This window comes from Agelaius tricolor, unplaced genomic scaffold (genome assembly GCF_023055355.1).
Source record: "Agelaius tricolor isolate 1412-34295 unplaced genomic scaffold, bAgeTri1.0.p SCAF_3, whole genome shotgun sequence".
In the NCBI taxonomy this organism is placed as follows: Eukaryota; Metazoa; Chordata; class Aves; order Passeriformes; family Icteridae; genus Agelaius; species Agelaius tricolor.
In genome coordinates this window covers 45941199-45962902 of record NW_027269263.1, presented here as the reverse complement: position 1 = coordinate 45962902, position 21704 = coordinate 45941199, and the positions used below count along the sequence as shown (strand labels likewise).

General features: G+C 35.2%; 1 protein-coding gene across 2 annotated transcripts in view; it reads left to right on the top strand.

Moving 5' to 3' along the window:
• CTTNBP2 (cortactin binding protein 2) overlaps positions 1-21271 on the top strand; it is a 77422-nt gene extending 56151 nt beyond the window's left edge. For both annotated transcript variants that reach the window (XM_071423706.1, XM_071423704.1), the window contains 14 exons: positions 409-675; positions 2002-2097; positions 2550-2629; positions 3730-3816; positions 3900-3999; positions 5781-5933; positions 6203-6390; positions 8789-8967; positions 12402-12607; positions 12836-13021; positions 14780-14840; positions 15727-15859; positions 17902-18003; positions 19691-21271. In XM_071423706.1, coding sequence (XP_071279807.1) covers positions 409-675; positions 2002-2097; positions 2550-2629; positions 3730-3816; positions 3900-3999; positions 5781-5933; positions 6203-6390; positions 8789-8967; positions 12402-12607; positions 12836-13021; positions 14780-14840; positions 15727-15859; positions 17902-18003; positions 19691-19849 — 1997 coding nt within the window. In that variant the 3' untranslated portion in view covers positions 19850-21271. The remainder of the gene's footprint in view (positions 1-408; positions 676-2001; positions 2098-2549; positions 2630-3729; positions 3817-3899; positions 4000-5780; positions 5934-6202; positions 6391-8788; positions 8968-12401; positions 12608-12835; positions 13022-14779; positions 14841-15726; positions 15860-17901; positions 18004-19690) is intronic.
• The last annotated feature ends 433 nt before the right edge of the window (positions 21272-21704 follow it).

The window sequence follows — 21704 nt, the reverse complement described above, 5'->3', positions numbered from 1 at the left end:
TAGTGCCAGAAAATTATTTCCTACATTGATAAGAAAAAAATGTGCATAAACGCAATGAACTGAAAAATTAAGACATTGCCTACCATCTGTCTTAATTTATAAGTAATTAGTCTATAAAGAGGAAATATAAGATTAAGTACATTTTTTTTTGTTTCCTGTTATTTAAGCATAATAATACTGAACTGTTTTTTGTAAAAAATTATAGATACCTTGGTATTTTCATTTCATTTTCATTTCACTGCTCTGACTTTGTGATGGCGATCTGTGCCGTTCTTTACCATTTGCTTCTTTGTAGCAGGAGTTATTTTGTAGCTTTCCTTTGTAATAATGGATGTTATTGGTTGATAATAATGGGATTATTTTGACTTTTACGGTTTTTCTCATTGTTGGTGTTTTGTTTTTCAACAGATGCTCTTAATGTACCTGTAAGGATTTCAGTCAGTGGCATTGAACCAGTCCATTGTGGTGCAGAGGAATTTGATACAATATGTGCTTTAAATATCCGCAAGCAGACGTCATGGGATGATTTTTCAAAAGCAGTGAGTCAGGCAGTGACAAACCATTTCCAAGCAATCGCTTCTGATGGATGGAGGAGCCTGGAAGATCTGTCATTTAATAGTGCTGCAGAATCTAACATTGGCCTCAGTGCAAGCAGTATACTTTCTGTCAAACTAGGTATCGATATTGGTGTTAATGATAAAGCAAAATTTGGGGGTGTTCTTGAATTTGTGAAATCTTCTAAGATAAAAATATCTTTGAATTACTGCATCTTTTAAAGCGTAGACTAAGAAAGTAGACTAATACTAGATATGAAACTTTGAACAGTGCTGTCATGAAAGCATTCCTTACTTTTAGCTGTGTGTATGGAACAATTAATTATGTGCTTTAATATAATCTTGGAGATCACAAGGCCCTATGTTAATTAGTCTTTTAGTACTTCTGGTACTCCAGAGGAGAAATCCATATGTCAGGTGAAACTAAGTTCTCACCCTGAGTGCTGTGTGCAGTTTTGGATGCCACAGTATAAGAAAAAGCAATTAGGAAGTGTCCTGAGGAGACATGAGGATGGTGAAAGGCCTTGAGGGGAAGCCATGAGAGGAGTGGCTGAGGTCACTTGGTCTGTTCAGTCTGGAGAAGAGGAGACTCATTGCAGTCTGCAACTTCCTCCTGAGAGGAAGAGGAAGGGCAGATACTGATTTCTTCTCTGTAATGACCAGTGACAGGACTTGAGGGAATGGCCTGAAGCTCTGCCAGGGAGGTTTAGGTTGGATATTAGAAGAAGGTTCTTCACCCAGAGGGTATTTGGGCACTGGAACAGGCTCCCCAGGGAAGTGGTCACAGCACCAGCCTGACAGAGTTAAGCATTTGAACAATGCTCTCAGGTACATGTGACTCTTGGGATGTCCTGTGCAGAGCCAGGAGTTTGACTTTTATGGTCCTTGTGAGTCCCTTTCAACTCAGGATATTCTGTGGTCCTACAAAAACAGTTCAAAGCCTGCATTGCTTCTTTACAGTGCGTCCAGAATATACAGTAAATCCCCAGCATAGGTAAACAGAACTACTGTTTTACATAACTTCACTTAGAAAGGTACAAAAGAGAAATCTTTAAAATTATGCAAAATTAGCCAAAATGTGGTGGTCTTAGTAACAGTTGTATAGGTTTCTGAAAATCCATGTACTTCATCTTAAATCTCCTTCCTTCCTTCACCTTCCCATCAGCAAAACTGAACCCTGGTCACATTAGACTGGGCAAATTATTCTATTTTACATGTAAAGATAAAAAGACAGGCTAACTGTTTAACTTGTATCTCAACTGGCAGAAGATACTAGTGACTTCAGTTGTATATCAAATAATAGCATGATTTAGTACATCTCATGGGACCAGTTTGTTTGTCAAATTTGTCAGTGTATGCACATAATCTTTGTAAGCAAGTGAATATGCTTGAGTATAGGATACTTTATATACATACAAGGGATATCTCTCTATTTTTTTTTTAACAGGAAACATTACATGGTCAACAGGTCAGATTTTTTCCCAGCCACCATGGGACTTCTTGAAGAACAATAAAGCTGAGCATATCACAGTGTTTTTGTTTGGTAATTTTCAAGTCATAATTTTTCAGTTTTGAATGTTAAGATGAAATACATTTCATACTCCATATGAAATACATAATTTGAGAGTCATTTGCTACTGGTTTTGATGTTCATTGTTGCTTGATTCTCAGAGACATCATATCTGTTTAGTTGTTCAACTAGATTTTAAAGTGTCTGCAACATTTTTCTGGTATTTCTGCACCAGAAAATATGCTGCACATAAAAGTCTTTCTGCCTTTTTCAGCCATGCAGTAGTATATATATTGCTTATGTCATGGATACCCGTGAATCTGTGGTGCTAGATAAATGTCTTTCATTTACTCAGCATTTCAATTTGCGTAGCCTCTAATTATAAAAGGTAACTGTAGAATACTGCATGAAAATCATATGTATCAGTCATACATGCATGTAAACATGAGAAATTCACCAAAGTCATTTGTGTGTCTCATTTTAAGGACCTCAAGAAGGCTGTTTAAACAGTGTGACTTATGCATCCATGATCCATCTTCAGACACTTCAGAATTATCTCCGCCTGGTCAGTAATAAGCTTCCTTCTCTCTGCATGCTACTTGTTTGTCGAAATACTTCTGTAATAGTGTTGACTAAAATTGGGGTTTTTTTGCTCTGTTAAAGAATATCAAGACTTCTAAAAAAATTAAATTGGATGAAAGCTATTTTAAAGTTCCCCCTAAATTTACCCTTAACTTTAGTCTTGTGAGGGCATTAACTTTCTTCTTTAAATAGCTGCTATCTGATTAACTGAATTGCTTAAAAATATATTAAAAGCTCTCTGATGTCTTAATTGCTTTCCAAATTTATTTTATTCCACTTTTGGAAGAGAAAGTAAATTAGAATAATGTTCACGTAAGCAATTATTTGAGATGTGAATTTTATTACTAGCTTATGTAGAAATCTCCTGTAACACACCTTATTTAATACCACAAAATGTAAGGATAATTGAATAATATGAGATAACTTTCATAGATAATTTCTTTTAACATTGCATCAAATCAGAACTAGCTTAGGACTTGCTTAATTTCTGCTGTGTCCTTGGATAGTATTTTATGTTGTCAGGAGAATGTGCCACAGGTTTCTGCTGTATTCAACCATATTGAGAGATTGCAGAGATATGAGTATATTCCCTTACTGACATTTTAGAGGTAAAACAGAGTTTGATTTAAAAAAATTGTTCTACCATACTGATAACATGAACCCATACCTACTGCAAATAAAGTCCTCAGTCTCAATCCTTAACTTAGTAGTGACTTAAACTGATGATTTTGGCATCTTTCTGATGTATATATTTTAATTCAAGATCAAGAAAATATTTGTAATTACTAAATTTATTCTTCCAGATGACTGTTTTAAGTTTTAAAGCCTGTTGCAACAAAATACCTTGCTATGTAGTTTTACAATTTAGGATATAAATTTATCAATATATTTTGAAGATGTTGTATGCAAATAATGTCTACTTTGAAACTAGTATAGTAAGGATTACCAACTCCAGTAGTGCAAATCAAACAGTTTTGTCTTTTAGGTGCTGATTGTGTCATCTAGGTTAAAAAAAAAATCCAAGTCTGAACTTCCAAGAATAATTTATTTATGAAATAAATATTTATATTTATCTGTCTGTAGGTTGAACAATACCGTAATGTCATTTTCCATGGTCCAGAAGGAAGTTTGCAAGATTATATAGCATATCAGATAGCGGCCTGCATGAAGGTATTTGCACAAACATATCAAGTGAATTAGTCCATAAACCAGAGTGTTCATTATTTCACCAAATATATAAATTTTCATCACAGCAAAAGCAAGAGGCTGCAGGATCTACATGTGAGATTGTTAAAGTGGAAGTGGATGCTGGTTTCTCCAAGGAGCAACTTGCAGAACTGTTCATCAGTAATGGTAAGGTTATTTCAGAAAGACTAGTTTTGGTGATTTGTAGGAAAATTTTTAATGATGCAAAGTAAAGAAATACATAAAACCATTTTGCTTAGTGGATGGCATGTTTTAATGGAACCCAGTTTTTCAGGTGCTTGGGGCCAGTTGTCTGGGTCTAAACTGAGGGAGAGCTGAGCACAAAAGAGCTCCCAATAAGGAGCTCTTTCAAAAGTTCATGCCATTTAAGTAAAACCAGTCATTTTAAAGATTAATTTCTGTCTCATTCTTTTTTCCCTTTGTTTATGATCCCTTAAAAGTTGATGGCTCTGGTTCAGATCTAGTGAATCAGAACTGAAGGTCTGCAGTGCGTGCTCATGAACAGAAGCAGAGCCATCCTGTCAGGTTGTACAATGCCATGCAGTGCACTGTTCTGTTTGTTCTTGTACTGCCTGGTCTAACTTCAGTCTGTGGCAGTTTTTTCCTCCAAGGAAATCCTGGTCACACTTCCCAGGATAGCTTGTGCCAGTGATTATTCCCACATGTCACTTTCAGTGCCATGGCATTGGTGGGAGAGAAGAGACCATTTAGTCAGAAGTCAGCCAGGCTTTGGTGCTCAGCCTGGAGGCAAGAATGTCACTCCTAGTTTGGTTTGTTTACTGGCCACTGTCTCTTAGGAAAGCTGCTTCTTTTGGATGCTTTATTCTGTGTCAGCAACACACTTTTTAATAGTCTGGTTTTGCAGTTCAGGGTGTTGCTTCTGATTGTATCTCTCATTTTTCTACCAGCTTCTTTCCCTACTGTTCTGCTACATCTCCTTTCCTAAGAGAGCATTTCTCCTCTAAATGAATCCATCAGACACAGAGAGGGTACCTGTCCTCCCTCCTTTCAAGCTGTAGCCTCTTAGTAAAAGAGGGCAGTAATAGTCAGGAAACCCCAATTAAATAGCAATGATCAGATACAATCAGTTGCTGTAAGTTTTGCCTTATTACAAGTCAATTTCTTTAATGACCTTTGTTAGTACCACCTTCAAAAGGTTGTGAAACAATGCAGGGCACAATATATTCAAGTGTTTATATTTATGTCTGTGTTACAGAAGCATTCACCTGGGATTTAGTGTTGCAAGAACACTTGCAAAGCTGTGTCTTTTTTAAGCAACAAGATGTTAAAATCAGGAAAATCAAAGGAAAATATTTAAAATGTTAAAAAATACACAGATGTCATTTTAATGCCTATTAGGTTCAGCTGATACTAGGTTTGCCTCATACTAGCTCTGATTATTTGAGTGATTCTTAAAGATATTGAAGGAAGTTTTGAAGAGAAAACTGTTCTACTATCTTTTGAAGTTTTGAAGAGAAAACATTCTACTATCTCATAGAATGACAAAATTTCTTACAAATGTGGACTATTCTTAAACCTTTTATCACTACATGATATAAAGAGTACATGTTAAAAGTTTAAGCTGTAGTACAGCAAATGATACAAATGTTTGGAGATGTCTTTGCTATCTTTTCCATTGTATTTATATTCAGCGTACTGAAATCTTTCCTATCTATGAAGATCCTATTATAGGCATTTCAGGAATTTATTTTAATCATAGTTTTCAGGTTTTTTCTTAATATACAGTATGATATTCTTTCTATTGTTTGATTTTATGCTTTCAATTTTAAACTTTGTCTGGCCTGTAAATAAGTTAAAAAGGAAAAAAAAATTAAAAATCTTTCATTGCACTAGTAGCAGTAAATTCTGTATATATAAATAGAAGTAAATTTTCCTAAGTATGCTTTAATAGGATTTTTTTATTTCAGCTTGTCTGATCCCAGTGAAACAGCCTTCTGTAAACAAGATAACAATTGTGATTTTAGAAAATCTGGAGAGAGCTTCTTTATCTGAATTACTTGGAGATTTTCTAGCACCTCTTGAGAATCGGAGTTCAGAAAATCCCTGCACTATTCAAAGAGGTATTTAAAGAATTTGGTTTGCAGAGATGTTTTTACTACAGTACAGTTTTATTGTAATATATGGCAAAAAGGGAATGGGAGAAAAATGTAATTTGTTCAGTTTTTATATTTTATTGTAAACAGTTGTCCTTAACAAAGATACCATATTTTTAGCTAATTTATGGTGTTTTGTGGGTTGTTTTTCCTTTCTGTCACTGCTTCTTGCTTCTATATGAAATCATGTCAAAGCTTTGAGTATTTCAGTTAAGTGTTTTATGGTTCCTTTTTAGCAAATGGAGTTTCTGGTGCTTTTTACTTTCATGAGAACTGCTTTTTACTGGGGACCATTGCAAAGTGCCATCTTCATGGCTCTGACCTGCTGGTTCAGCAGCATTTTCGTTGGGTTCAGCTTCGGTGGGATGGGGAGCCAATGCGAGGCTTGCTTCAGAGGATTTTAAGGAGAAAAGTAATAAACAAGGTAAGAACTCGAATCAGTTTCAGCAGTTATGTTCATCACCAGTCTGTGGAATATGGATAATGGTAATGCCAAAAGCAGAGCAGATAACTTGTTTCAGGAAAAAGAACATTTAATTCTGGGAAGATGCAGGCTGTGTATGTGGAAATGTGCTTAGTCTCACAGAAAGGTGTATGGTCATGGCTAATTGGCATAAAGAGTTGGTTGGTTGCCTGTCAACTGCATGAAACATCCTTCATTAATTTTTTTCAACATCTTCTTTCATTCTTCTGAGAATTATAGTAAAAATCAATTCAACAAACATACATAGTCTCTTCTTCAAAGAATTTATTCTCAATATCTAAAATTAGATATTCAGATGTGTGTTTTGTCTAAGTTTTAAGCAGAAAAATATTTTCTATGATTCTCAGATCAAAAGGGGGCAAATTATAAAATTAGAAAAGTTGTTTTGAGCTAATAGGTCTGCTGAAGCTGGAACAAAAGTTCAAAATAAGGATGGGAAGTCTGTTTTAAATTAATAAATAAACAAAAATGGGAAATGAAAATAAAGATGTAGGTAAAAGAGGAATAGTGGACTTTCAGAAGTTATTTGGAATACCATTTGTGTGATAGCAGCTATTACCAACAGTCAGGCACTGTTAGACATTGGCAGAGGGAGTTTAATCAAAACAGCTGCAAAGGAAAATAATCTTGGCAGCAGTTTTGAACAGGCTTAAAAAGGGAGATTGTTCTAGGAATAGAAAAAACTGCCAGTAATAAAGAGTCCTGTTATGGAACAACAGACCTACTGTCAGTTTTGAGTGTTCAGCTGGATGTGTCTTGGTTATCCTTGGGGATGTCATCTCCTGTACCCTTTGCCACAGTTCTCATCTCTAAAGGCTTACTGATTCAAAGAGATCCTGCAGAGGAAATGTGTGGTATTTGAACATTTCAGCCAGGATAATGAGGAAATTTAGAAACAAAATACTGAATAGAAAAAAAGAACCATGGGAAATCTATGAAACTCTTAATAGACTACTTTTCTTAGATTATATTTTTTAAGTTATGACTTGTTCGTGGTCAAAGGCTGCATGAGACTTACTCTGCCAAACTGGTTTGGCTAGAAGAACTTACAAACTTGTAGCATCAAATAACAGATGTCATTTTCAAGCTATTTTTGGGGGGCTTGAAAGAAATCCTTATTCTAATAGGTTAGAATTTGCTATGTAATAGGCTCCTACCTCTGACTGAAGTTGAACAGAATTTGGGTACTAATCTCATAAAGTTTAATTTCTCTCAAGCATATATGCAGATGGTGGCTATTTGGAGAAAAAAGCTATGTGTTTTCCTGGATCTTCCCTAATTAAATATTGAGATGCCCAGTGTGGTAGCACATTTTTTGAAATACATACATGTGCCGTATGTAAACTCAAATGCCAGTTGGTACAGGACTTAAAATAGTGGATTGCAAAGTCAAAAATAGAAGAAAGATTAATCTGTTGTAAAACTCTAAAGCAAATTAGAAACACATGTATTGTGAGAACCATGGACTATTTCAAAGATCATTGCTCTGGACTATGATACCTTGTTTATGCTGTAATATTAATGTGTTCAGGTGAAAAGGTCTTTTTTGCTGTTAGTTTGAACGCTTAGGTTGCATGGGAACAGTTTTAATGTGTTTCTACTTTAAGTTCACCTATAGACTCTATCAAGAGGCTCTGGCTTCAGTGCTGTCAGTTACTATCCCTCATGCATCTTTTAATGCTTCCTTTAATTTAAGCTATACAGAGGATAATCATAGGATTAGGATGATGAAGACTGTAATTTGAAGTCAGAGGAAACAGGAGATTTTTCTGGCACTAAATATTTTGCCCTTAATAAGGCAGACTAAAAACACAAGTCTTAGAGGAAGACATCTGTTCTTCACTGCTACTAGATCTAAAATCAATATGGAAATCCACTGGGGGTATGTCTGGATAAATACGGAAATCAATATGGAAACCTATACTGGGCATATGTCTGGATCAGATATTCTTGTTCAGTGGAATTGGGCATTTTTTAATAATGCCTTATTGGCATCATATACATTGCATTGTATATGGTACATATCTCTTGTAATCCTAATCTTAAACACTGTAGAAAACCACTGCTACCAAAATTTCTGCCTTAGTTTCCCACAAGAAAGTAAAGGCATGTCAGTTTATTGATAAGGATATATCTGTTAAAGTGTAGTTGGGAAAATAAGTTTTAATACAGCAAGATGTCAATATATTCTATAAAAAGGTTTGACTTGTTCTTAACTGTTCCTGATCTTTTAATAGCAACACATGCAATAAAAATAGCACCAAGCCTTCCTGGAGTTTCAAGGAAAGTGTTTGCAGTTCTGGTCTTATGCCATGTCAAACATCTTTTCTCCCTGCAGTTCAGAGGCAAAGTGCCTCCTCCATGTGATCCTGTATGCAAGATCATAGACTGGATTCTTGCTGTTTGGCACCAGCTGAACTCCTGCTTATCACGTCTAGGAGCACCTGAAGCACTTATGGGACCAAAGCATTTCTTCTCCTGTCCTGTGGTTCCAGGGCACAGCCAAGCAACAGTCAAGTAAGATTTTTGTTTCCTGTTTGATGCTGTTCAGTACCAGCTAGATTCTTATCATAAATGTAGTAGTTGTGTTTCTCCCAAAGCGCTGCTGACTCAGGAACCTTAAAAAAGCATTTTAATTTAAATTGCTGAAAGGTTTAAACTTCTGTTGGCTATTTAATTACTAGAAGAGCAATTCTGAAGGACACAAGTGGGAAATGGGTGTCTAATACTGCACCAAAGTCAGTCTTCTGATCTTTCATTTATTTTCTGACACAGAGGTTAAAAGATTCAAGAAAAGTTGGTAGACTCTCCTTTTGAAGTTGTATATAAAGGAAGTTTCGAGAATGATTTCTCACTCTTTTAAATATATGGTATAACTTTAAGACATATATGCATACAGCTTAGAGATATATTATCTTAGTAAGTAGGGCAGTGTGGTACAGTGGGTTCAGTGCTGGTCAATAAGTTTAGTTAGTTTAGTATATAAGTTTAGTTACACATATGGCTAGCAGGCCAGTAACATTAAAAATATTAAAAAATAATGGAAATTTTGGCTTTTCTTGCCTACAATTGCAGAAATATCTGATCACATTCCAACTCCAAATGCTAGCAAATGATAAAAGAAATAATTAGAGAATTTTAAATTATATTAATTTCACACTAAGATGTTGGTTTTGGCTGTATCAAAAAGGTAATAAGCCTCTAATTAAGATTCAAACTTACTCAGAACTGAAGTATAACATTGATTTCTGGAGATGTGACATAACTTTTCTCACCAGTCAGGTCACCCCTTATCTGACCTGTTTCTCTTGTACTACTTTCTGCTGACCCTTTTTCCAGGCGCCTCTGCTTAACACACAAGGGAGGGTCCATTGCTTAGCATGTGCAGAGGCTGTCTCATTTTATGTTCTGTCTGCAGATCTTGATACATTTTGCTTGTTTATTTTCCTTTTTATTCTCAAAAACTACAGGTTAGATACTAATCTTCAGAGTAATTGTCAAAGTCTAAATGTGGACATAAGATTGACTTGAAATTGTATGGGTGCTGGAAAATAAAAAAAGAATAAAGCATACCATGCATCTATTTCCCATCTTCCTCGTCAATCATGTCCTCTGAGATATTTTAATAATTTATTTATTGCAGTGGCATTAATAGAGGACAGAAAAACTATTCTTTAGATATCTTAGTTATACTTTTCTGAGTCTGGATTTCTTCTTAATGTAACTGTGACTGGTTTCACAAAGCTTTATTTTGAGTACAGCCCTAAAATGCCCTTTATTGTACTCATATGCCATCTGACTTCTCATTTTAATGTAGTTTTTGTCCACTAATAAACAATTAAAAAGCAGAGCCCCAGTGAGCTCTTACTGGACACTTTTAGTTTAGCAGCATGATGGCTAACTGTGTGGTCATGTAATAAATAGCTTTCAATTAGCAGCTCACTGATTGATTGCTGTTATTTCAGTCTAATTACCCACTCCTTTCCTCTTGCCCCTCCTCTCCACTGTGCTATTCTGCTGCTTTTTGCATTTAGTAAAGCTTCTCTGAGTCAGTCCAATTCATTAGGACAGCAGACAGCTTTCTACAAATTGGGTTCCCTCTGGGCTCAGTGTTAGCATGAGACAAGAGGAAGAAGCAGCAGCAGGGCAGGCAGAGAGAGCGTGTGACAGGAAATTGTTCCCTGCTGCGTGTGTCATGTAGCTTCACCTATTTTGGTGAGTAGAGTGAATAAATGAAGAAAAATTTAACTACATTTTTTCTTGGTTTAGGGAACTGAAGATGATGTTCCAACAGGAATGACTTTCACTTTGCAGCCCTTTTTGAGGGGCAGGGGTGTGTTATACCTTTCCTAAGTATCAGCTATATCAAAGAATGGGGGACTTGATCAAGATGAGCACAAATTTAAATTGAATTTAAATACAAGGTTGGAATTTTATTTAGAGAGCATGCCCATCCATTGTTAATTAGATTAGAATGGCCTCAATAATTTTATCTTTGCAGTGTTCATTCCTGACCATTTATACTGGCAGAATTGCAAAATGTTGAAAGCTTACATAGGCAAAAATTGAAAAGAGAGAGTTCTTTATGACTAAATTACAAGCAGTTGTTTATTTTGGTAGCTTAGCTAGCAGAAACAGACTGTAACTATATGGAATAATATCTACAACATTATGCTAAGGAAGCTTCAAGGTCCTTCAAGGACTATCTGCAATATACATTTTACATCATATTTTAACAAATATACTAATTATTTTTCTAATTAATGTAACTTTATCAAACTTATAAAAGCACTTTGAGCGTTTATATATCATAAAAGCTCAATTTTATGCTTCACAACTGTCAAAAATATGTCTTTCAAATAGCTCATGTATTCTAACTTTTTAAAAAATGGAAAAAAAAAACCAAACCAAAACAAAAAGTCATCATAATATTTTAGGTAATGGGATGGCTTCAGTGTATCAATGTATCCAGCAAAATCATCCATTTAAGGCAAACAGACATTTTAGCCTTTGTGTTTTCTGAATGGATTTCTGCAAAGCTGAACACAGCATGATAGTGTATAATTTCTTACAGACCTTTAATATAAACCATCTGACTTAATCTTAGCATCTTCCTCCTGTAAGAAGATATAAGAATAAACAAAAAGAGTTTGAGTTGATCTAAAAAGATTGTCTCAGTGTCGGTTGTAGATGTGAGCTGAGCCCTAAGTCTGAAATTTCTAGCCTTTATCCCCAGAGAACTCCTAAGTTATGAGAAATAACATTTATTTTTTCCTAACAAATTTTTTTCACTTCTTTGCTAATACAACATAATGCTTTTCTCTTAGAAAAGTAAAAGTCCCAGAAGACCCTTTTATCAAATTTTGAATTAAAAAATCAGATCCAGTCTCTAAACCAGACAATCTGGAATATCCACAGCATCCTGGAAACACAGTTCACCATAGATGAAATAAACAAAAGAGGAGTAAAAGCAAGGCAGCTGTATGAATAGAAATGTCTTGTAAACTGGACAAGTTTGGAAATGGAAGAACACTGGAAGGGGTACAACCATAAAGTGAATGCCTCCTTCTTTTCCATGCTGGCAGCAAATAGGCTAGGAATTAACACCTGCAAGCATGGAAATTTCTCCAAGCACTTAAAAAAAAATTTGTATATATATGAACATGCATCTTTCTGGGACATTTTTTTAGCCTTTAAATGAAAAGGATGTTTTATATTATCTGAAGGAGGAAAAGCATTAAGTTTGTGGTAAGTTTGTTAAGGTGAGCTAAAGAAATTTAGATCAAATATTTTAATATAAAACAACAAGTAAACCCTTCCTTAAATAAAATCAGTCCCTCTCTGAAATGGGATGCTTCTTTAAAAATGCAAAATCTGATATGTTACCAAAGTATAAAATCGCAGGTTTTGGTAATTGCTTTTGAAGTTAAAGGATTGGTTTTGTACCACAGGTGGATGTCCAAGCTATGGAATGCTGTGATAGCTCCCAGAGTACAAGAAGCAATACTCTCCAGAGCCTCTGTGAAAAGACCATCTGTACCAGGACAAGCAATAGCCAAAAAAAGTCCTAGCCAAGGGCAACAGGCTGTTGTTAAAGCTGCTCTCAGTATCTTGCTAAATAAAGCTGTTTTGCATGGCTGTCCTCTACCCAGACCAGGTAAGAGTGAACTGTCTGAAAGCCAAGTAGTTGTGCGTTGCTGAACTGGGGCTTTTTACTGCTTCCTTCCAATTTTAAAACTTCCACAAAACATAGCTCTAGTTCTGAAGGGAGGTGGTGGGGTTAAAAGTATTTACTGTCATTAAACTAAGTAGTTGTATAATGTATTCCAAGAAGAACCATTTGCAACAATCAATTCTTCTTAACACTGTTTTACTTTTGTTTCAGAGCTAGATAATTATATAGCAGATTTTAAGGGAGGAAATTTTCCTTTATCCGTGGCTTCAAGCTACAAAAATTGCAGTAAGAAAAAAGGTGAGAATGCTTCTTGGAGAAAAGTGAGCACAAGTCCTCGCAAAAAGTCAGGCCATTTGTCCTCCGAGTCATGGAATAAGCAGGAGACAAATACTGAAGGTAAATAAAGCTTTTTATTTTCAGTTCTGAAAGTTGTGTGTAGATGCAAATCAAACGTTTCTCCTACATCATTCATTAAAATTTTTCAATTAAATGACACTTATATTTATGTTCACCAGTAAAACACTGTTTATTTTTTTCCCCCCAAAATTACTTCTTTGTGACTGTGAGGGGTCCTAAGTAAGTTTGGTTGTTCTAATGCCCTTTCTGTTGTCCGATAGCGAGGCAGGCATTGGCTCAGATGGTGCAATTATAAGCAGTGGTTCCACCTCTGAGTGTATGGAATTACACTGAATCGGTTTCTTCTCCAATACCAAATGAGAGAAAGCTTCATTACTTTGTTGGTACTCCTTAGATTTGCTCCAAATTTACAGCATACATACTTCTTTGAGTTTCCTTACACTTCCTTTCTAACTTCACTATGATAATTACTACCGAGTGAATCCAGGTAGAAATAAATGCTCCCCAGATGATGCATCCCTTTTTCAGTCTTACTAGAAAAATTGAGCAGAATAATCAAGAAGCCCTGCAGTGGAAGAAAGATCTTCATGTGTAAATTGAAGATTTTGAATTGATTTTCACTTCAATTGCAAAAAATAAATGTAACTAATTGTGTGTAGTCACAGATACTGTAAGGTTTTCAATCATCTTCAGTATGTTGCTTGATAAAGAGGGCTTTATATAACTGAGTCTGTGCATCTGTATAAATGTGGAAGGTATATTAGTGCTGATGCTTTTTAAAATTCTTTTCACCTCAAGATCATAAGTCATATAATAAGCAGTTTTATTACACAGATAATGTATGGATTATTAGAGAAACACATTATTAGAGATAATCATAGATAGTATATAATGATATATAGATCTATTCAGAAGCAACATAATTCTTCTAAAGGAGACATATTTCTAGAAGGAAAACTTGGTATTATTGTAACTAAATACAATATCAAACAGAAAAACTTCAAGGGGAAAAAAACCAAAGTACTTGCTTTCTGAAAATAAAGTAACTACTTCAGAGGGAAGATTTAGGAAGAGAGAGAAGGCTTACACACACATATACACAGACACACATACCTTTTTGGAACAGTAAGATTCTAGCCTAAATTACCTCATATACAAAGAACCAAAATACTTGATGCTTGCTACTTTGCAGCATTAAAATGAGCAATTCATTTCTTCAGCCCTTGTTCAGAAAGAAGTCTGCTTTTTCTGACTGAAACTAATGTCTTGATTGCCAGTTCTCTGTTTGAATTGTGAATTTATCTAATCCCACTAAGAGGATTTAAGAAATAATGAACATGTTGTTGTATTTTGTACCTGAGAATGTTCTTGGAATCCAGTTAATATCTGTGAATATAAGTTATAAATGGAGCAGTCAATTAAGTTTAGTATTCTTTTATTTCGAACTATCAGAATCAAATGCTGTTTCTGTTTCCAGTAAAGGTAAATTGTTTAATTTTATCTCATGAAGAAATTTCTCTTGGGAAGAACCAGTAAGGGTTGTTCAAATGCCTAACACAGAAACCTCATGTTCTCTCTTTCACGAAATCTTAGACAACTGATCCCCTATTTCCCATTTCAGCAGTTCCTTATGCTACCCTAAGCATTTTCAAGGGATGTATTCTGATCTTGGACAGACCCTGTTGATGTAATTAGTTAGTAAATGGGAACACATTTTCCCTGTTTATCATAGATTTTAGAATAAAGAAATCAACACACATGGTAATACACTAACAAGTCAATCTCTCTTTTGTTCAGGTATAAAATCTAAGACTGTGTTGCAACCAAACTGTAAGAAAAGAGCTTCTCTCACCACAAAGTAAGTTTTAATTTCTGGTATTTGTAACACTTGGCAAAAAATAAAGATGATAGCATTCTGTGGTAAAGCAGTGCACCATAAGTAATAGATCAGTAGTTTTTTGGTAATGTTTTGGTCCCATATCTGAAGAAAGGAAGTATTCTTAACTTTTCATTTCTGAGAGGAAATAAAATTTATATACTTTGATATAATTTTAGAATCCATTTCTTTATTTGAAGCCTTGCAGCACTACATGTCTTTTTATGTAACAAAATAGTCTATGACTTAAGACTATTATGTAACACTTACTCTGCCTTGAAAAGTTGACCGTATGCTTTTATCAACCTGCATTATATTTTAAAAACTCCTCTGGCTATTTCAGCTTGCTGAATGGCAATTCAAGATGGAACAGTACATGCACTTTAGTCCCACTGATACAGAGTTTCCTTGAGAAAGTGTATGAATTAGCTAGAGGGAACTGCATTTGAGACTTCACTTCAGTCTGAAACCTCCGTTCTACCTTATTCACAGGCACAGAGAAAATAGAATATTTATGCTTCAAGTACACCAGAGGTTTTTCTAAGTGTTTGGAATTATTTCCAAAAAGCAGAGTGGAATGAAATTGCTGCATCTTAAAAAGAGAGGAGTCTGAAAATACTAGAAAGAGGAATCCTTTGTTAGAGTTTCAGAATAGAGAGACTATGTATAGAAAGATCTATTATGAGATAATTATTGACAACTTCTGCTGTCAGTTCATCAGATGTTATTTTGGTTTTGTTTGCAGTAGTAAAGGTCATTTGGGAAAAAACTACTATTTTTGAGGTGTCTGTAATATTTAGTTTTAAATTCTGTATAATAGCTTATTTTAAATGTTCTCTCTGATTGTTTGTTTGGGTTTTTTAACCAGATCTTCAGAGAAGGATCATTTGAGATCATTAAATCTGGAGCAAAGGCTCTCTGTTGGTTCTGATGATGAAGTAGATCTTGTGCAGGAACTTCAAAGTATGTGTTCCAGCAAATCTGAGCCTGATATAAGCAAGGTAAACACAAGGCTTTTAAATAATTTACTACATTACCATATTCAGTTGGTTTTTATGTGTTTAAAATAAATTTTTGTTTTACAAGCCCTGCTTGAACTGAAGAAAATTATTAAATTATTTGGAAATAAGCCAAAGTCAATTAATGTATGACACATTTGAGGGTAAGTGTTCTGGTTTAACATACACTATTTTAAATTACACCTTCACCAATTTTTCTTGTAAAGATTTTTGCGGCGAAGGATGAAATTTCTGTAGAATCACAGAATAGCCTGAGTTGGAAGGGACACACAAGGATCATTGAATCCAACACCTGACTCTTCACAGGATCACACTGAGAGTCGTACCGTGTGCCCAAGAGCATTGTCCAAAAGCTTCTTGAACTGTCAATGACCACTTCCCTGAGAACAGCCATCCCTGCATTACTGTTCCCTTGTTATCTTTGATGCTCTCATTGCTCCCATTGGGAAGCTGTTCCGTAGTCTTAAAGACATAGAAAATTTTCCCTAATATGCATTAAACATTTGGTTTAATACAATCCATCAGCCTTCACAGAACTGGCTCAAAGCTCCTCTGCTCCGTAGGCAAAATACAGTTTACTGCCCCAAGCAAGAGAGGGTGGTTTGGCCTAGTTCTTTAACAGAGGGAAGAGAGGGTGAAGGATGCTTGCAGGGCTCATAGTTTTGGGCTAAATTCTATGTTGTGGATGTTTATGGGAGATATGTTGAGGCTGAGTGTGGAGCTGTGGATCTCTCATTTTTTCTTTTATACCGACACCATGCAGCTTTCCCTGTGGCTCAAGCTATTTATTCTTTTTCATCTTTCCTCCTAGCACAGCTGATGTGGATGGCTGTGACAGCAGGCTGTGTTCACACTGGAGCAGCTGTTCCATATCTTTTGAAACATGGATAGAGTCAGTCTTAGGCTATTGTCCAGTCAGGCTGTGCATGACATCCTCTTGGATTTCCCTGAACAGCACTTCCATTAGTTTTGTTTTTTTAAGTATTCTGTTTATTCTTAGAAGACAACCAAGTTTTTATTAAAAAAAAAGAAATATTGTGTTTGGGAAGATTTTTCAACCTGTTTATTGGAACCCTTTATTATAGTGTTTTGTTTTGGGTTGTTTTTCCTAAAGTATTTACAGTACATGCATGAGTCATATGCACCAAGCTAATCACTAGTCAGTTAGCAGGGATTTACTGTAGCTATCCTAAAAAGAATGGGATGTGCTTAAAGAAATGGCAACCAACTTAAAATTGTGTTTAATAACATGCAAAGTATAATAGCTTGTTGATGACAATTCAAGGAAATACGGGTTAGATAAGGAAGGAGATAGATGTCAAGTCTTTTGTTCAGTTTCCTCACCATGGGTGGAACCATCCTTGGCTGGAATTTCTGTTGTTAATTCCCCAGATGCCTAGTAGAGCCTTGCAGAAGTAAGGGTGCTGTTGCGTGCTTTCTTTGTGTGATGTAATTTCAGGATGCCAACAGAATAAGTACCTCTGCTCTTTAATTTGCCTTTTCACTCAAATATATTCCTGTTGCACTCACTGGGTTGGGATTGAATGTTTTTGCAGAATTGAATTGGATCAGCTTGCCCCAGGATAAAATACCTAGTTTTCAGTGAGGACAGCATCTTGAGTAGGCTCTGTTATTTTCTGGTCAGGAAAAATAGAAAAAGGGAAGGAAAAATAGTAGGGAAGAAACATGGCAGGAGAAAGAGAAAACAATCATTCATTTCTCTGATGTTCCTGGGGGCTCGGTAAAATTTGATGGGATACTGCCCTTGAGCTCCACTGAGAAATATTACTCTGGAAATGCATGCTTAATCTTCCTCTGATTGTAGTTGATATGAAATCTCCATCTCCCATCTTCTAAAAATGCACTCAAGAGTAAAGAAGAGATATTTTAATTGGTCTTTCGATAGTTATGCATTGCATTGTATAGAAACCATGAAAATAAAATCAAGCCTCCAAAAATTGGCAAATTTAAACATAATCTCTGTGAATAACTGAAAAAATCACTGTTTCCTTATCTTTCTTTAGATTGCAGATTCTAAGGATGAGTTACTAATGTTCAGTAACTCCCAGAACATTCCTGTATTTTCAGCAAGTGGTACTAACCCAAATAAAACAAGAGCACAAAAGGTAGGTGAAATGAGTTTTACAGTAGGATAGGAAAGGTGGCTTGAGTTTTTCCAAATCTGAATTTCTGACTGGATCCGAAGAATTAGTGCCCTGTTTATTACAAGAAAAAACTGTCATTATTCTTAGGAAACTTGCTAGACTACCATGCCAAGTTTCTTTCATGTGTCTTAATAAAAGCTAAAGATTTATTAAAACAATGGATGTATTTGCTTTCAGTTTTGGCTTTCTACATAAAGCCATCTCCCCAGGCCAAGTATTTTTGACATCACATTGACATTACAAGTTATTTCCATCAGATACAAAGAGAAGTAAAATCTGGGTTTGTTGTTTCCTCTCAATTAATGTCATTCAGTAAGTTTTCAGAAGTACCACTTTTAAAATTCTTTTAAAATTCATCAGAGCTGGTTGCTCTGATGTCAGAGCTCTCACGGGAAAAAATATTGAAAAGACATGATATTACCAAATTTTGTGAAGAATAGCATTTTTTTAGAGGTATTCAGTTCCTATTTTTGACCTAACTATTTGCTGAAATATACAGTCATCTTGCTATGTTACATATGTAAATAAACTTCAGTGATTTCAGAGTGGGAAGATAAGATGAATATTATTGGAAGATATAGTAAGTCTATTATCATCTTCTTTTCAGAAATTTTTATTATTGTTTGTGGGCACTGCCATCCCTACTAAATACAAAGATGAAATTATGTCCTGCTTAGTTTTCATTCTTTGGAAAATTATGTTTTCTCTGTTGCTACATTTTGTTCCCTTTTCTTTTTTGCTCTTTGTACTTGTGAACATCAAGAGAGCTTCTGAGCTCAATTAGTCTTAGCCAGGGCTTAATCTGTGATCTGTGTTCCCTTACCAGGCCTTCTGTGTTCCTTTGATATGGGTCTTTTGGAGGCCAATCCTGATGTTTTATCTGATTGCAGTAAATTGTTTTCTAGAGACACCATTTTCTGCTGATACAGTGAAATTCCTGAAACTAGATTAACTAGCACACCTTAACATTAAAAGACCTGACTTTCACAGACCACCAAATATTCTGAATATGAAGGTATCCACAAGGATTTTCGAGTCCATTTCTTGAGTGATTGACCCATACGAGGACTGAACCCACAACCTTGCTGTAATCAGCACCATGCTCTGACCAGCTGAGCCAGTCTCAGGATCAGATGAGTTAACAGCCTTGCAATCATATTTCTTTGTATCCAAATATTCAGAAAGTTAGAGTACTTCCTGTAATTTTACTTCAAATCCATAGAACAGTCTCCTGTAAAAGAAATAATTTTAACCCTGCAGATCCACAAGTAGGTGTACTCCTTTTGAATATTTCTCTAAACACATTCAGGCATCCCAAATCAGAGCTTCACCCAGTAGTGATGCCTGGATAATATGCTAAGTCAGTACCAATAAGTCAATGTACCAGATTCTACTGTACATTTCTCCTAATGATTTTTTTCTTTAAAAATTCCTGCTAACAACAGAAGGCGTTAACTATATTGACTTCCAATAGACAAGTTTAGCTACTTGGGAGGTTTGTAAAAAACTTGGTCAAAAGCTTTCATACAGAATTAAAAAAAATATTTTTCTGGGGAGATGTTGGCTGAAATGAAGGAAACACGACCCAACCATGTCAAACAGTGATGCTTATTTATACACAAACTGCTTTTTTTCCCTTTATTTCTAGGATGGAATGCGTCCTCTCAGCAGCAGTCGAACTGTAGAAAGCAGCAACAGTAAATCAAAGACAGAGTTGGGTGTTTCAAGAGTTAAATCTTTTCTTCCTGTTCCTAGAAGCAAAGTCACCCAGCCTTCTCAGAATACTAAAAAAAAGCAGCAGCAGTAATACAAGGCAAATAGAGGCAGATAATAACACAAAAGGAGAAATTTGGAATTTGCACAAAAAAGAACAAATAGAAAAATCCAATAAATAAACCTGCCTATCTTACAATTTTTTGTGTTCATACAATCTCTATTGCAAAGAACCAAGTACTTAAATATGTAAATATTTTTTAAAAACAAACTATTACCCTGCAATGTAAAGTTTGTACAGGACCACGGTTTTATTTCTATGTACATCAGCTGGAAATTATATTGATTTAAAGTTCAGAAATGGGCATTTGGCCTCCTCCATAGATGGTTGGGTTTTTTTCTTCTTTTAATATGAAAATTACTTATTTAAATGATAATATTCAGGGGTACCTCCACAGGATTCTGTTTGTGTATATACTGTACATAAATATATTCTATTAAGTTCATATGTTAACCTGCATTCAGATCAGTTGCACAATATGTACAACAATGGCTTAAAGCTATTGTTAATGCATTTTAAAGATGTTTTATTTTCACTTAATGAAAAATTAGTGAATGTGGCAATAACTGAAATGTTTGGAATTGCAGATCGATTACTTTCAGCTACAAGCCATATTAAATACTTTGATTTTGTCATCATCATCTGCCTGCTGAATTGTAATTTTGTTTTTCTCAAGCTTTTCTTCATCTAAAATGTAATGAAATTCCTTTATAAATTTCATCTCTCTAAAAAGGAAAGAGATTGAGAAATTAAAATGCAACAGAAGTTATTTTTCTCAGACTCTTACTCTTTGATAGAATTGAAGAAAATGTGATCATTTATTAACTTAGTTTTTCTTGTATACTGTAAAAACTTTTATATGCTTCATTAGTGTTTTAAAAGCATCCAAGAAATAAAAGTGTTTTACAGAAACAGATTTTACTGAAAAGGAATTTGAGCAAAAGCTTAACTACAGTATTATCCAAAATAATGTAGTAGCAATGAGTTACTATGTAATTATCAATTTCTGTTGTGGATTTAAGATGTAATTGCTATGAAATGATACTTGAGTTGCAGTTAAAATTAACTCTTTGTCATTTTTCTCTCCACCACTGAGGTAGATCATGGTCCCATGAGGGACAGTTGCTATGCAGGGCATATTTCCCCAGCCTCTTTCTACAATAGTTGCAGTTACATCCTTGTGAATTGTAGGAGTGTGGAAATGTGCGCTGTCGAGATAGCTCACCTGTTAGGCAGGGGAAGGTGCAGATTTTTCTGGAGATCAGATTTTGATGCCTTCTGCTGGGTTAGCGGGAGATGGTTTAGAGAATTTGGACAGTAATATGCCTCTAATATCCAAAAGAGCATTTTTCTCAAAATAAGCCCGGAGGAGGAAAGGATTAACTGTTTCCTAACACTTTGCCTTTGTATATAAAAGTTATCCCAGACTCATGTCAATAAAATCTTTGTATGGCATATTGGCTTTCTTTCTTTGAGTTTGTGTGTGTGTGTTGGCTCTATAGATATTGATATTAGAAGCTTATTTCTGAAATAATTTCCTGCGCAATATATTTAGAAAGTACCTTGGTTTTAGGCAATTGCTGTTTCACTAAGACTTCAATTTGCTGTGTGATAGTAATGTGTAACCAAATACAGAGCATTTCTCTAGAGATTGATTTTTCCTTTTTATATTTTTTATTCATTTTTGTGCTGAAAAATCTATGCTGCTTTTGCTGGTGGTTCTTAGCAGAATGAGTCAGCTGCCAAGCACTGCAGGTTGGAGCAGTGAGTCTCAGCAAGTAGGATCCCTGATGCGCTGAAGCAGTGAGCAGTGGTGTGGTAGGTTTTGTGAGAAGCTCAGGTATGGATTTCATGGCCAAGGTGGAACACAAGTGGAAGACACTATTTG